The 15,377-nt window shown below is 50.7% G+C and overlaps 1 protein-coding gene across 1 annotated transcript; it reads right to left on the bottom strand.

The window, feature by feature from the left end:
- Positions 1 to 4,058: 4,058 nt before the first annotated feature.
- On the bottom strand, positions 4,059 to 13,235 carry TEDC2 (tubulin epsilon and delta complex 2). Its single transcript, XM_068206434.1, has 10 exons — positions 13,183 to 13,235; positions 13,009 to 13,107; positions 12,682 to 12,737; positions 11,560 to 12,232; positions 10,097 to 10,150; positions 8,160 to 8,244; positions 7,744 to 7,852; positions 7,104 to 7,205; positions 6,494 to 6,705; positions 4,059 to 4,274 (listed from the first exon to the last, which is right to left on the bottom strand). Exons 1-10 carry the CDS (start codon positions 13,206 to 13,208, stop codon positions 4,131 to 4,133), a joined length of 1,560 nt encoding a protein of 519 aa, XP_068062535.1. The 5' UTR covers positions 13,209 to 13,235; the 3' UTR covers positions 4,059 to 4,130.
- Between the last annotated feature and the right edge of the window lie 2,142 nt (positions 13,236 to 15,377).

Below are 15,377 nucleotides of genomic sequence, written 5' to 3'. Positions count from 1 at the left end.
GGTAGGAACTTTAATACCTATTTCATCAATTGTTTTCATGTCAGACTGAGCAATAGTTAGGGTTTTTCTTTTGTGAGGTTGTTATTAATGTAATGGAAGGAGGACTAGGAAGCTGCCAGTGAAACCAGATGTCACCTGCACCAGTCCCAGTGTACATGCTTATAAAAATCAATGACAGTCCACAAGAACAAGAGGCCTTGCTGCAGAGAGCACAGACATACAAAACCAAGCTCATGAGCAAGTGAAATCACATCAATCTCTGTTTTACAGATAACAAGTGACAAGCCCTGGTGTCAGATCCATCATTGCTGCAGCCTCTTAGTGACTCCACAATGGTGACAGGACTCAGGACTGGAAATGCACAGCCATGAACTGGCTGCTTGCCCACAAAAAAATCCCTGTTGGCTCCTTCTCCTGGCATTCATAAAGCTATTAAAGCATTTCCCACTCACTGCTTACAGTGTGCTGATAATTAGACACCCTGGGACAGTCTGGAGCAGCCCTCTGCATCCTGCAGCTCCCACATCCAGCATCCTCAGTGTGCTCTGCATGCTTGTGGAATCCAAAACCACTCCTTTCAGATTTAGCAGAAGCAGACAAAATTTCTCAGCAAAGCTTCAGCTGGAAATCACAAGCTCATACTGAACTCTGTAGCTCAGGGAGAGATTGATTTGGGTAAAAGAATATAAAACCTAAAAATGTGTGTGGACATACAGCTCCCTAGTAGCTTCCCTAAAATCCAAGAGCCCTGTCCCAGAATTTTGCAGCACCAGTGCTCTTTTTAGAACTCTAGACTGGCACAACAACTTGCTGAGTCAGGTGTTAATTCTTCAGGTTTGACTCACACACGGTTTTAATCAAGTAACCTGCTCTCTGGAGCTCACTGAAAGCTCATTTAGAGAAGAACATCAACAGCAAATTTGTCATCTTCAGTGGGGGCTGGGAGTTTTCCTCCCACTTCAACATTTACCATCTTAAACTGCTCTTTGATGAAATTCTCTTATGCCTCAAACAGCTCAGCAGGGTTTGCCTCTCCAAACCCTAATGTGTGCTCCTGGCCCAGGGAGCTCCTCCTGCCCTTTGCCCAGGGTGGGAGTGTGCCATGGACAGTCACAGCAGCAGGGCCCAGGCTGGCACGCTCTGTCACCACTCACATGCTGCCAGACCCCTCAGAAGGACTAGAAGAGGCAGGACATTCCTCCACACCACTGCTGCTGTCATCCCTCTCACCAAGACTCAAGTTATTTCTGTTTTAGATGGGGAGCACCCTCAAGCTCCAGTGTTGAGTCTCTCCATGTGGCACCTCCTGAGGAAGGGCTTCAGCAGCACTTGGTGGTGGATCTGGTAACACGTGCAGGATAAACCCCTTGGAGGGCTCAACAGAGCTCCAGAACTAAGCACAGCTGAGGCTGGGGCTGCCCCTGGACCCCTGGAAGTGTCCAAGGCCAGGTTGGATGGGGTTTGGAGCAACCTGGGATAGTGGGAAGTGTCCCTGCCCATGGCAGGGGTGGAACTAAATGATCTTTAAGATCCCTTCCAAGCCAAATCAGTCTGTGATTCTGTTATTCTCTATTGCTAACCAAAGACAACTGGTGCATGTGAAACCCTCCAAGAGGCTCTGCTGTTTGCAGTGTGCACTAACAGCAGCACTGCTGCTATCCCCCCACTGGCCAAACACATTTGCAAAACAAACACAGCCCGTGGAGAAGTTGTAGAGGGGAAGGAGAGAAGAGAGCCAAGGAAAAAGAAAAACTGTAGCAGTTGGAAATACTTAAAGTCACAGATTCTCGAAAGAAAAAACCTGCCTCCTCCTCAGGATCCCATCCTTCAATAGGGAAAACCCAAAAACCTTTTAAATGCTATTGCAGGGGACAGAGAAGGAGTAAGACCTGCTAATCCTGCCTGGCCCTCACTATGCTTTCTCAACTCATGTCTACACAACACTGGGATCATCTATCACTTTCCAAAAATACTGCTCATTTCCTGTATTTCTGTAATTCTATCCCCTGGCATCAAACACGACCTTATGTCTTTGTTTCCTCATCTCAGCTGGATGTACTTTCTTCCAATAACAAAGGCATATTCTGTAACAAAGCCCCCAGCCCCTGAGTTCAACTGCTATTGAATCTATCTCTGCTGCAGCACAAGAGTGGTTTGAAAGAATGAGTCATTCAAATTATTTAAAGTCTTATACATTTCTGAAATTTTAAAATGTGGTGTAGGAAGAGAAACACACTGCACCCAGAGGCAGAGAACGACCCAGCTACCTGACATTCTGCACCCCTTCTGCACAACCCCTACAGGGTCAGCTTGCCTTCTGACTTTGCAACAACCCTTTTGAACCCTCTCTTGTGGGCTGTCTCCTGTTCTCGGCCCTTTCCCACCTCTGCAGCCCTTGCTGTGCTGCTGAAGCTGCTGCCAATTTACACTGGTCTGCTCTGTGATGAGCAGCAGATGCTCCATGACTCATGCAGTGCTTGCAGATGCAAGTTATCCATAACAGCACCCTAATTAACAGTACCAAACGTCAGCTCTCCCATTCAAACATGGACATGTTCATGTGTATGACCACACGAATTTAGGAGGCAGTGTCTGCTCCCTTGGAGTGTTCAAGGCCAGGCTGCACCAGACTTGGAGCAACCCGGTCTAGTTGGAGGTGTCCTGCCCATGGCAGGGGGTGGGATGAGATGAGGCCCCTTCCAACCCAACCCATTCTGGGATTCTATGACAAAAATACTAAGGGAGAGTCAGAGATGCTAATTTTTACCTATCATATGAATGATTTTTATTGAATTTTGAGTCAGAAAGAGCCAGACATTCAGAAGAGCCAGGCAGCAACCTGGCCTTGAAAAATGATAAGGAAAACTAATGAATGTCTTTGCACTGCTAAGAGCTAAATTACACACACACACACAAGCAAGCAGAGTCCAGCTTTGAGATATGGTCTGGGTCAAACTGTACTAGACCGTGGTGCACTTCCTGAATGGAATTTTAAGTACTCACAAGCAGAGGTTTTCCACTCCACTCCAAAGCTTTATCTGTCACTGAACCACCAGGGAATTTGGAGATGACACGCAAAAACCCAGCACGAAGGAGCAATGGCAGCTGGCCTTTTCCCGCGGTGGCAGGGTGGGAACTGGTGCAGGACCCGCGTTTTCTAGGGCCGGGCTGCAGATCCGCGGGGTCCCTCCGGCTCGGGCGGGCAGCGCGGGACCCGCCCGCCACCTGCCGGGCGCCGCCGGCGGCAGCGCAAGCCCCGCTCGCTCCCTCCCGGCACCGAAACCAGTCAGTACTGCCTGACCCCTCCATGCCAGCTCCGAACCAGCAGCAGCAGCCTCGGTTCTTGGGATTTCTGGATGCTGAAAGGCCGTGAGCCATGATCCTATGGCTGATCAGTATAAAGCATGTTTTATTCCCTGCTACACTGTGTGTATCCAGGAGCCTGGTGTCCCGAGCTTGGTAGAGACAGCCTTGGAAGAAAAGCCAAAATCAGTCTCTGAAGCCCTGAAGGGGCTCAGTTAACAGGTTAGGAAAGTGATATAAAACCACAGAAATGCAGATTAGTTTGGGTTGGAAGGGACCTTAAAACTCACCTCATTCCAGCCCCTGCCATGTCCAGGGACACTTTCCACTGTCCCAGGCTGCTCCAAGCCCTGTCCAACCTGGCCTTGGGCACTTCCAGGGATCCAGGGACAGCCACAGCTGCTCTGGGCACCCTGTGCCAGGGCCTGCCCACCCTGCCAGGGAACAATTCCTTCCCAATATCCCATCCAGCCCTGCCCTCTGGCAGTGGGAAGCCATTCCCTGTGTCCTGTCCCTCCATCCCTTGTCCCCAGTCCCCCTCCAGCTCTCCTGGAGCCCCTTCAGGCCCTGGAAGGAAGCTCTGAGGTCTCCCTGGAGCCTTCTCCAGGTGAGCACCCTGAGCTCTTCCAGCCTGGCTGCAGAGCAGAGGGGCTCCAGATCACCTGATACAGAAGGAAGTTAAAAAAAAAAGACAAAAAAAGCCCATAACAGAAACAATCCCCTGGAATTTAGCTGAATAAACAGGTAGAGTAAACAAGTTCATAGAAAAGATTTATTGCTTGGAGCTGTCTTTGGCTCTGTGCAGGACTAGCAGGAGGCTCCCCAGCTCAGTCCAGCAGCTCGTCTCTCACCAGCACAGGGAAGCGCCGGCCCCCCTCACAGAGCTGGCTTTGGATGGCCCGGAACAGCCCTGCAGAGCCCTTCAGCAATGGCGTGGCCTCCAGGACAGGCAGCAGCTCTGCCATCATCACCTGGGCAGAAGCAAAGGAGACACTGTCACCGGACCCAGCAGCACTCCAGTATTCCTTGTAGTGGCTGCATAACAAGTGAAATCGAATCAGAGCAGTATGACTAATAACAGGCTAACTGATTGATGGATACTTTCTTTTGTCATATTTAATAAAGGCAGAGTGGTTCATTTTCTGCTCATGAGCTACCTCAGCAGTCACCCAGCATTTCCAGAGCAGAGTCAAGTGGCAGTGCAGCTGCCCTGCTGCAGGGAAGACCCAGCACTGGGATGAGATCAGCATCCTGCAAGAAACTGAAGCTGGTGCTGGTTCAGGAGCTCTGCAGCCACACAGTCAAGTGCTCACTCACCCAAAGTTCAACCCCTCACTCAGGACTGTTACCATCACCTCCCAGTTCTGCCAGAGGTGTAAGTGGCCAACTCCAGCCCAAACAGGCTACAGGGACTGCTCAGGCTGTCCAACATTCCCTGGCCTGGCTGCTGCTCCGTTAAGCCTATGTTGGGATCTCAGCCCATGCTGTCAAACCAGGGCAGCATCGGTATGAGCTCTGGGATTAGGATTGACTGACAACTCAAGCACAGGTCACTTCAATCACTGGACAAAGACTGGTCTTTGGTGCCCCACTCTTGAATTAATGCTCAGACAGACATTTTGCCTGGGATTTTTATTTTTTTCTTTTTTTATCTGGCATGAGGTTATGAAGTCTGAGCAGCCTGCACACCAAAACCCACCCAGCCTGCTGCACACTGCCTGCCCCGGGGAGAGGACAACTGCATGTGTCAGCCACTTCCCTAAAGGCTGCCAGAGCTCCAGGAGTGTTTGGACAATGCTCTCAGGCAAGGTGTGGGATTCTTGCACTGTCTGTGCAGGGCCAGGAGTTGGGTCTCTTCCAACTCAAGTTATTCTGTGATTCCATAATTGTTCCCTGGTGGATACAGAGGAAGACCCACAGAGAACAGAGTACAGGGTATCTGCAGGAGGCTCCCTCTCCTGTTCTACACAAGTTTCTGTGACTGGGGAGCAGGACACAGCTGCTCATCTCTGGGAAGTCCCTTTCTACAGACATGAAGGCTACCTAAGGGGAAAGCTGGCACATGAAGGAGTGCTGCACTGCTCCACTTCCATCCACCTGCTCTGCTCCTGACACCTAAGAAGAAACAGATCTTCACCATCAAAGACAGGCTAAGAGCTACCAGGAATTTCTAGGATACTTGGCATTCCTCCATGAAAAGGGAGTGGACAGGCTTGGCCCAGAAACAGGTACATCCTTTTCTGGGGTATTTATCTTGTTCCATGCCCACTTACTTCACCTGTCCCAAGAATTTCACTTATCCTGCACACTCTACACAGAGCTGCTTCAGACCTTCAGAGCTCACATGGCACAAAGCATCTATTTGGGTACATGTGCAGAAATGAGTCAACCAGCAGAGCAGCAGGAATCAGGCTTTGGTCACCACTTTATTTTGGGCAGACAAAAAAAAAACCCCAAAACCTTCATAATCTATAACTCAGGATCATAATGCTGAAATCTCATTTCAAGTCAGGTAACAATGTGTCTTCAGCCACAGGGCTGCAGACAGTTAATAATGCCTCTCTGGCTTACAAAAAATACTTTTCCAGAGCCTCTATCACTCAGGTCAATGGCAAAGAATAGGTCAGAGGAATAGATTTGATCTCACAGATCTTCTCTGCCCTTTGCTGCTGGCTGAGAAGAACAAGTAATCCCTGTGTGGCAAACTCTCTGCTCAGGCTGCTGAAGAAGCTGACACCTCCTACCCTGTTCTTACAGTCTCAGAATGGTAAAAGCAAGATTAGCAGCATAGTGGTTTGAGATTTGAAAGGAAAGCAACAGAGAACAGAGGAGTTCACGAGCTGGAAGTCACACAGAAGGGAAAGAGGGAGTGGGTGCCCTACTAGGGCTGTAAGGGCCTGACAAAAGGGGCATTACCAACAACATCCTCCACTGCCAAATTCTTTCAGAATAAGGAAATAAAATCTTATCAGGAGAGGGTCAGGCATGTAAGAGCCTCTGCTCTGGCCCTAACAAGAACAACAAAAAAAGTCCCATTCACCAACAAAGCAAACAAGCATAAACACAGAAACATCACAGGAGGAACTTGCCATGCTGCTGCTGCCCATTAACACCTTGTACAGCAGCTGCTGCCCCAAATTTGTCCTTTTCCTTCCCTGCTCTGGGAGCAATGACACTTCTCCAGACTCACCTTTTGTAAGGCAATCTCTTGGTGCAGCATTGACACTTGCAGCTTCAAGGCAAACAGGTCCCTGAGCTCCTGGAGACTGGAGTAACAGAGGAGAGGCACAGCCAGCATGTCTGGACTGTCACACGTCTGTCCCCTGACAGGGACACAGGCTGGAGAGCAGCTCCCCACATCCCCAGTGCAGTCCGGGCACAGCCTCAGCTGGGACTCCAGAGCTGCCAGGGTACAAGAAAAGGCAGGAGACAAAAACATACAACTTAAATCTGTACTTGCAGACTTTATGATCTACTTACTGTTCCCTGAAACTAATGACTAGAGACTGTATTAATCAGGGTAAGCTCCTCACACATGGCACAATCAGGACACCCTAAGCTGAGGCCTGCATTGTCCCCTCCCCAGCCCTCTTGAACTGCAACTGCAGTTCAAAGCTCCAAGTCTCTCCTGAACACAGAGGGGTGGCACACAGGTACCACAGATTTGTTTGCCACCGGAGAATTAAGTGCTCCATTGCCAAAAAGATAATCAGGAGAAAAATGACCCTGGTCCAGTGTCCTGCACACAGGTGGCAAAGGGCCACGTCCATACCTGAGCACAAACACAGGGACTGTCTCACCTTCTCGCAGCAGCTGCAGCTTCTGCAGGCACTGGGACACTGTGGTTTGCAAACCCTCCAAGGTCAGAAGGCTTTCATACTCTCCTTGCAGAGTGGAAGGGTCTACAAGTAAAGCAGAGAAAAGGTGTGAACACTGGAACCTTCCTCTCCAAACAACTTCCAGAAGGGACTCGAGTTCACCAGCCTTCATTTCAGGCAGAGTGTTCCTGTCCTGTGGATGCCAGCCTGGTCAGGGAGAGAGAAATGGCAATCGTTTCTCACAGTGGCTTCTGAGAATTTTTAGGGAGTTGTAGGGATGTGCTAACTTGTTCGTCTAGACAATCTGCAGGTGGTGTTTTCCCACCTTGCTTTTCTGTTCCTCTCAAGGATGGTGTGTGAGGAGGATGTTTTTTTTAACTAACCAATCAAACAGAATGTATCATGTCGGCCTATTTAAGCCAAAGTTCCTTTTCCATTAAAGCCTTCTTTTCTTCCTTTTTACGCTGCATCTCTCATCTGCCCTTGAATCATTCTTGGCGCAAGGGACACTGTCCTTTGTGTCCAGCACATGCCAAGAACACAAAACACATGGAACTGGAGCCCAAATCACCCTTATTCTACCTTCTGCCCTCCCAATGCCCTTTTCTTTTTCCCTCCTTACCTGCAGGCTCAGCTTCCACATACTGCCTCAGACGGGAAGGGACATCCTGGAGGCCCCTTAATTCCTCCTCTATCTCTGCAGGACTGGGGCTCAGCTTCAGGGAGCAAAACTCAAACAGCAGCAGCTTAAGGAAGGTTCCACAGAATCCTGAGCCCCAGGCCTGATTTCAGCTGGAATCAGGGCAGAGGGAAGTGGCACTGCAGGGGGAAGGTGAGGACAGCACAGCACAGCACAAGTGTGTAGGGCATGCTTGCCTTGTGGCCACATTTGGCTGGATGAGAAGTTTTGTAAGTGCTCAACAGCTCTACTGTGAAAAAACCCACTGCCTAGAGACCCAAGTGGAACTGCTGTTATTGGGGGCATAACTCTCTCCAGCTTGGAGCTCACTGCACCCTGTGCCTGCTAGGAAAGGATACAGTTGTCTGGATTCTCTCCATAAATCGGGTCCTTGCAGCTGTTGCATCTGCACTTGTTTGGCACAGGCGACATCTCTCCCATGCCCTGAAATTCCAAAGGGGCGGGAGGTGGAAGTTATGCTCCTTTGTACCAGACAGTGCTCACGCTGAGCTGTGACACACCAGTGTGGCATAGCAGTGCTTTAATTACAAGTGTCTCCCCACCTCCTCTCCCTCACAGGTTATTTACCAGCCATTCCCACCTCATTCCCACGGCTGCTATCAGATCAACGAGGACACCCTGCAGAAAGCATCAGACACTGCAAAGCCCCCGTTACTCTCTCCTCTTGTTTTGAGGGGAAGGATCAGAACACAGACAGCACATTTCCATAAGCAGAATGTGAACTTGCAGCACATCCCTCATTCTGTTTTATTGTCCTGCCTGTATTTATACCCAACAGGAAACAACAAACCTTCTCTTCCTTTCTTAGGACTAAGTCATTTGAATTTCTCTACATTCATTCTGTTAGTATAGGTGTACAAAAAAAAAAAAGGAGCAGACAGGACAAACTCTCACCCCAACTACTTCATATTCCAAACTTCCTTGAGATTCTTCTTTAATTTTTTTTTGGGGGGGGGCAAGTGGTATGTCTGGCAAGCAGAATGACGGCAGCATGTCAGGGATGCAAGGCAGAGGTTTAAGGACAATATAATATCATGAGGAAGCTGGCCAGGACTTACACCAGAGCCCACCAGTTTTTTGATAAAGCACTGCACAAATAACAGCATTACTGCAGAGATGCATTTCTCTCACAGAGCTCAACAATCCTCATGGATGCAGAGTCCCCATGATATCCATTCCTCAAGGACTGTCTCCCAAAACCTTGCTGCAGTAAGCGAGAGCCATCAGGAGGAAGCTTAAAATAGTTCTGCAGTGCCTGACTAACTCGAGTGTGCATGTGTCTTCTCTCTAGCCTAATGGGTCTTTTAAATCATGTTAGAATCTGCAGATTTCACAAATACCTTATGCAAAGAAGTGGCAAGGTTAATGGAACAGGAAAGAATAGAAATTCCCAGGCAAGATGCAAACCCTCTATAAGGGATCTTTAGTGCAAAGGTTATTCTCAATCTGTTACTGAGTTGAAAGCAATAGTGAGAAGTATAAAATTACACCAAAGTGATTAGAATGCTAAAAGGCTCAATTTAGAAGTGAAAATTAAGGGTATAAAATCTTTACAACTTGCAGAAGGGCAACTAACAAACTGGTGTCTGATAAATGACAGTTTGCAAGAGGAGGAGGAATTCTTGAGGGCAGCACAAGGGGCTACAGTTAGCTTTAAGAAAGGGTTTATGCTTAATATTTGAACAAAGCACATAATGAGCAATCTGGTGAATTATGGCAAGATTTCTCAGAGGAAATATGGGAAACTCTTCCAGAAGACTGGAGAATGGACCAGAGCATGCAAGCCCCAACCACCTGCACCATCCCTGCAGTAACACTGTAGCTGGCTTAGTGTAAGTGTTCAGCAGCAGGAACCAGCCTCAAACTCACACAGTTGTGGTGCTTCCAGGCTGCAAAGGCAGGGCAGGGATGGTTTGGGAAACTCTCATTGGATAGTGTATACACACACCCATCCCACGGGGTGTCCTGACTTCAACAGCTGTGTGGCACCAGCACAGACTTCTGCTGCACCCTTAAACCCACGATTAAAGCATTCCAGGAACTTCTCGGTGATTAACAGTAATTAGCACTCGGAAAACAAAAGTAGCACTAGTGGCTACAATAACAGAACACATCCTCAGCCTTGCAGTATGGGAGCTGTTCCTGCTCCCAGTTCGGGCCCCATGCCCTGTGGGGTCACTGCCTCCCGGGGCCCACAGAGCAGCCACACCTGACCTCTCCTCACAGCCTTGAAGCTGAGGGTAGTTCTGGACTGAACTTGTCTGACTGGTCTTACCTGGAGTTCCTGGAATAGGCTTTCCTGTAGGGAAGGGGGAGCTTCAGCTGGCATCTGTGAAACAGGAGAAGGATCAGTCCTGGCAGCTGGAAAGCAATTAACTGAGCCATGTCTTCCAAAAGGGAAGACGGTGCTTTGTCAAAATCTGAAATTAATTTAGCTGCAATGGGAGATGTCAGCAACTCTGGAGATTGGATCCACCACTGCCTTCAGACTGTCCTCCAGGAAGGAAGATTAAGTTGCTCATTCGACTCCACAGGCATCATGGAGCTGAGCTGGGAGAGCTCCTGCATCCTGCACCAACCAGAGGTTCATGCAGGGTGGGCAGCTGGGAGCAAAGCCATGGCACAGCAGAGTACAGACATGGAAACAACACCTTCAGGGAAACTGGTCTGCCATACCCTCTTGCCCTACCTTAGCTGGATGAGACAGCTTTGCTTAGCACCATATCACACTCAAAGAAATAGGAAAGGGACATTCCAGCTCCCACTGGGAATATGATTCTTAACCCTGAAGCAGAATAATCTCTAAATTGCTATTACAAAAACAGGAGGGTTGGCAGTTGTTAGTCACATGCAGACTAGGAATGCAAGGCCACAGCTGGGAATTTAAGTAAATGTTTGAATCCAGATCCCTGTTCCTACAGCAACTGTCACTAAAGTGTCCTGGGGCCCTTCCAATGCCAGTGAAAAGGGATCATTTCCTCCCTGCACAAACACAAGAGTTAGGTTGTGGTGGCTGAGAGAAACATTCCTCAAAACTTTCCAGATGCAGATTGAGCTTCAGTGTTTTGTTAAAGCAAAGGAGGAAAGCAATTAAACAAGACAGACTGGCATGAATGCAAAGCCAATCTTCCAAGTATTATTTTGCCACTTTTCCACAGAGAATCTCTGTGGAGACTCTCCTGAAACCCAAACATTCCCTTCCATAACCCTTCCTGCACCAAACCCTTGAAACAACTGCACCCTAGCCAGTCCTGATTTGTGTAGTTATGTGGGCAGTACATCACAGGTTAACAGGGATGACATCACTCCAAACAGCACTGGGCACATGGTTTAGAGAGAGAGAGAGAAAATTCATGCATTATGTATTATTACTGTGTAAAAACCAGAATAAATAAAAAAAATCAATATGCTATAATAGAGAGTACACACAGGGGAAAGCTAAGGCTCAAGAAAGCTCTACAGAGACAGCTTTCCAAAACACTCACAGGGGACTGTGAAACATCAAAAGTCTTAATTGAAAGGCTTTCAAAGTCCCAGCCATCCAAGAATAAGCCCTTAAAATGAAAACACTTAATCACAATAAAGGCTTTTAAACTGTATAGGATCCTTCCTCTTGAGAGGGATGTGAGGAGGATGAAGCCAGGCTGGGACCCCCAGAGCAGCTACAGCCACCAGGCTCTGTACACATGCCTGTGAGTGTGGAGCGGAACAGGAGAGGTGCCCACCTCCCACACTTACCCCTTTTCCTGCAGGGTGCCTGTCCCTGGTGAGATGCTCCTTCCCCATGCACCTGCAGTGTCCTTTTTGCTGGACTCTGCTAGGAAACCAGAACTTTTCTTCCCTGCATCATGTAACTGCTTGTCAGTAGCCAAGGAATTCTTTCCTGCAGCTGAATCCCCTCCAGAAAAGCTTTGCTGCTCATTTGGGGCAGATTCAGACAAGCCAGGTGTCTCCTGGGGTTCAGCTGCAGCACAGACTTCTCTGCCACTGGCACCAGCTGCTGTCCTGTGACTCCTTCCTTGTTTGGAAGTCATCCCTTTTGAGGAAATCTTCCCAGCTGTCCTGGGGCCTTGAGAAACACATCTGGCTGGGACTTTCCTTTGCAGTTTCTTCACATCTGGGTCAGTCCTGTAAGGGGCTCTTAACTGGTATGGAGAGGGCTTCTTCAACAACAAAGGCTTTTTGCTTCCAGCTCTCACCTTCCTGCACTCAGGAACATCCTCAACAGATACAGGCACCTGCTGTTCTTCAGCTTTCTTGGGAGCATGTGATTCACCTGCCCATTTTTGTCCTGTAGCTCCCTGAGTCTCTAATGGAGTTTTCAAGATGCTTTTCCTGACCTTCAGTGCCTTCTCTAAGGCCCTGTTCAGCAGTTCCAACTCCTCTAGCTCCTTGGGTGAAGGCCTATCTTCTGCAAGAAGAGAAAAGACGTCAGAAGGCTCAAACCTGGATGTTTGCTATTTGACTCTTCACTAACTTGCTCTTCCAGGTGGCACAGAAGGAAACGAAACCTAATGACTGTTGCAGGGGGTTTTTTTAGCTGTGGGAACAACCACTGCGCAGAGGATGCAGGTTGGATTGCCAGAACCTTTGCAGACCCAGGATGGATGTGACCCACAAGAGGACAGTTCTCCCGAGCCAACCTCAACAAATGACATTCCCACACTTGGGTCAGGCCCACAGTCACTTTATTGCCGGCCTTGGCTAACGAGACACGACTCCAAGCTAACCCCAAGGAGGAGAGAGGGAGCAAAAAGGCAGAGGGGGTATTAGGTGGATGCAGAGCATTGGCATGACTCCTAAAACCAGAACTGGCCCGGGGCCGGTGGGACGTGAGGGGGCACCGGGGAAAGCGCTCACCGTGCTCAGTACTGGAGCCTGACTGTGGCTGTGGCCGCTCCTCTTCCTCATCATCCCTGGGGGAACAAACAGCGACGGAGCCAGCGCTGCTGCAGCGGGACGGGACCAGCAGCCCCGGCCCGCGGAGCCGCGGACACGGCTGCAGGACCCGCGCCCGGGCCTCCTTCCTCCCTCCGGAAGCATAAAATGACACCAAAGTGATTAGAATGCTAAAAGAATCGATTTAGAAGTGAAAATTAAGGGCATAAAATCTTTACAACTTGCAGATGGAGGGCCCCGGGAGGAGGGCGCCGGTCGGGTCGCCACACGCCCGGGTTCCGCACTCACCAGCGCCCCAGGAGCGCCCGGCTCCGCGCCGCCCGCCGCTCCAGCTCCCGCCGCCGCTCCGCGCCCTCGCCCAGCGCCGCCCTCAGCGCCGCCGCCGCCCTGCAAGGCCCAGCGCGGTCAGCGCCCCGCGGAACCCGGCCCGGCCCGGCGGGGCCCCGGCCCCCTGCCGCTCACCTTCGGCCGCAGCCCGCAGGCAGCATCAGCCTGGCCGCGGCCCCGCGCTCCCGCCGGCCCTGCCAGGACCTGCGGGCGGGGCGTGGCCCGCGCGCGGCGGAGGCGGGAGCGGCCCGGGCCTGAGGCGTTCCGGGCGGCTCGGGGGTCCCGCTCCGCCGCAGCGCGGAGGGTGTCGGGCAGGGGGGGTCCCTGTGGTCGCTGTGCCTTTCCCGGTGCCGAGGATGCCCCGCTGGGCACGGGGAAACTGCTTTTCCCTCCGCTGCCTTCGGCGATTCCCTCTCTTTCCTGTCCCTTCTAAGGGGGCTCGGGCGGGCCCGTCCCACAGCCTGAGGTACCCGGCCTCTCCTGGGGTCAGGACACGGTCGGGACTTGTTCCCCTCAGCCCTGGCAGTGGAGCGCCCCGAGAGCGCAGAGCCCCGCAGCTGGAGGTGGAAGCGGGCCCATCCCGGTGGCCGGGTGTCGGCCCGCTTCCCCGGGAACACGGCAGAACCACCTTCGGCCCCGCGCACGGCAAACTGCTGCTGCCGCCCGTGGTTTGCATCGGCATAAAGGAGAATTTGTGGGTGGTGGTTTTGTTTTGGTTTGGTTTGTTTTGTTTTTGTTTTTGATGGAGAGGGGAATCTGCCTTGCTCTGCGGCTGTCGGAGCTGCCGGGTTGGTACCACGGACTCGAGTGCTGCTGGATCACGTCAGGATCAGCTCTCGCTGCGGAGCAGTGCAGTTCTCCAGAAGAGCCCGCAGCTGGCACTCGGCACTGTCTGTTCAGGCAGCTGAGGAGCAGGGATCTAGCCCTCCCCCTTGCACAGCAGAATGAAAGTTAGCAAAAAGTTAGAAAGGAGGAAAGAAGTGGTTCTTTGCCTTCAATGGTTGAATCTTGAGGTTGAGATGCTCGTGATTCTCTGCAGTGACGTGACCACAGACTATTTAAAAGAGAAGTTGAGAATTCCAGGTGATTCATTGAGACAGGACTTTAAAACCCTGTATAAAATGCTATAAAAAATCAGGAAAATCATCACAGATCGTGAGTTTCCACATTCAGAAACTCAACATTTTTCCAATTGTAATTTGCACTTTTGGCACAGGCAAAGAATGATTTCTCTCTCTGTAGACTTTGCAACCGATTTGGCACACAGGCTGGCCCCTTCTTGCCCTGAATCTTGTTGAGAAGTGTGAGTTCACTGTCAGAACTCTGTGAACAGTTATGCTTCTGAGGCATGAGCCAAGGTAGAGCCCAGACAGATATCCCTGGGCTCAGGAGGGCTGACGGGGATATCAGACACTCAGAAAATAGTTTCATCAACAAAGTCACCAGGTGCAATGCTGTGAGACCCTGGGAAGCACAGCAGCAGCAGCAGAAGAGCTCATTTTCAGACAGCTGCCTCTCTATAATGATTAAATATCCTGAATCAGAAGGGACACAAAAGGATCATTATTGCAGCTCCTTCCCCTGCACAGACACCCCAACAATCCCACTCTGGGCATCCCTGAGAGCGTTGTCCAAACACTCCTGGAGCTCTGGCAGCCTCGGGGCTGTGCCCATTCCCTGGGGAGCCTGGGCAGTGCCCAGCACCCTCTGGGGGAAGAAACGTTTCCTAAAATCCAACCTAAACCTCCCCTGACACAGCTCCAGCCATTCCCTCAAGTCCTGTCCCTGTCACAGAGCAGAGATCAGAGCTGGCCCTCGGGAAGACGCTGCAGCCCCTGGTGAGCTCTGCCCTCAGTCTCCTTCAGGCTGAACAAACCGAATGCCCTCAGCCACTCCTCACACAGCTCTAGTTGCCTCGAGACCCTTCACCATCCTCGTGTCCCTCCTTTGCTCTCCAGTAACTTTAGATCCTTCTGATACTGTGGTGCCCAAAGCTGTGCCTGGGGTAGGTGGATTCCTGCAGGCTGGGACCGGCCAGGAGATGGAGCCCTGGACTCCTGGAGCCTCCAGCATCACCTGCTGTTCCAGGTTGGGCACAGCCTGGGCCGTGAGAGTGACACCTCTCCTCTGGCACCTGCATGCTGTCGGCATTGAACTATTAAAAAAACTAAAATAGGGATCAGGCTGCTGTAATCCGGGAAAGTCACCTGAGGCATGAAGCCTGCTGGAGCAGCACTACTGACACAGCTACCTTTCCCATCAAGTGTCTGTGGTTTGGCGGTGCTAAAAATGATCCCCAAAACCCAAGGATCCCTTTGTACAGGAGATGA

The sequence above is a fragment of the Anomalospiza imberbis genome, chromosome 16 (assembly GCF_031753505.1).
Source record: "Anomalospiza imberbis isolate Cuckoo-Finch-1a 21T00152 chromosome 16, ASM3175350v1, whole genome shotgun sequence".
NCBI lineage: Eukaryota > Metazoa > Chordata > Aves > Passeriformes > Viduidae > Anomalospiza > Anomalospiza imberbis.
This window is presented reverse-complemented; position numbering and strand designations above follow the sequence as displayed.

Coding starts and splice junctions, on each gene's coding strand:
- TEDC2 (XM_068206434.1), bottom strand. CDS start 13,208: ATGCTGCCTGCGGGCTGCGGCCGAAG. Junction 12,233..12,681: donor AGGCTCCAGTACTGAGCACG/GTGAGCGCTTTC, acceptor CTCTTCTTGCAG/AAGATAGGCCTTCACCCAAG. Junction 10,151..11,559: donor GGCACCCTGCAGGAAAAGGG/GTAAGTGTGGGA, acceptor CCTGTTTCACAG/ATGCCAGCTGAAGCTCCCCC.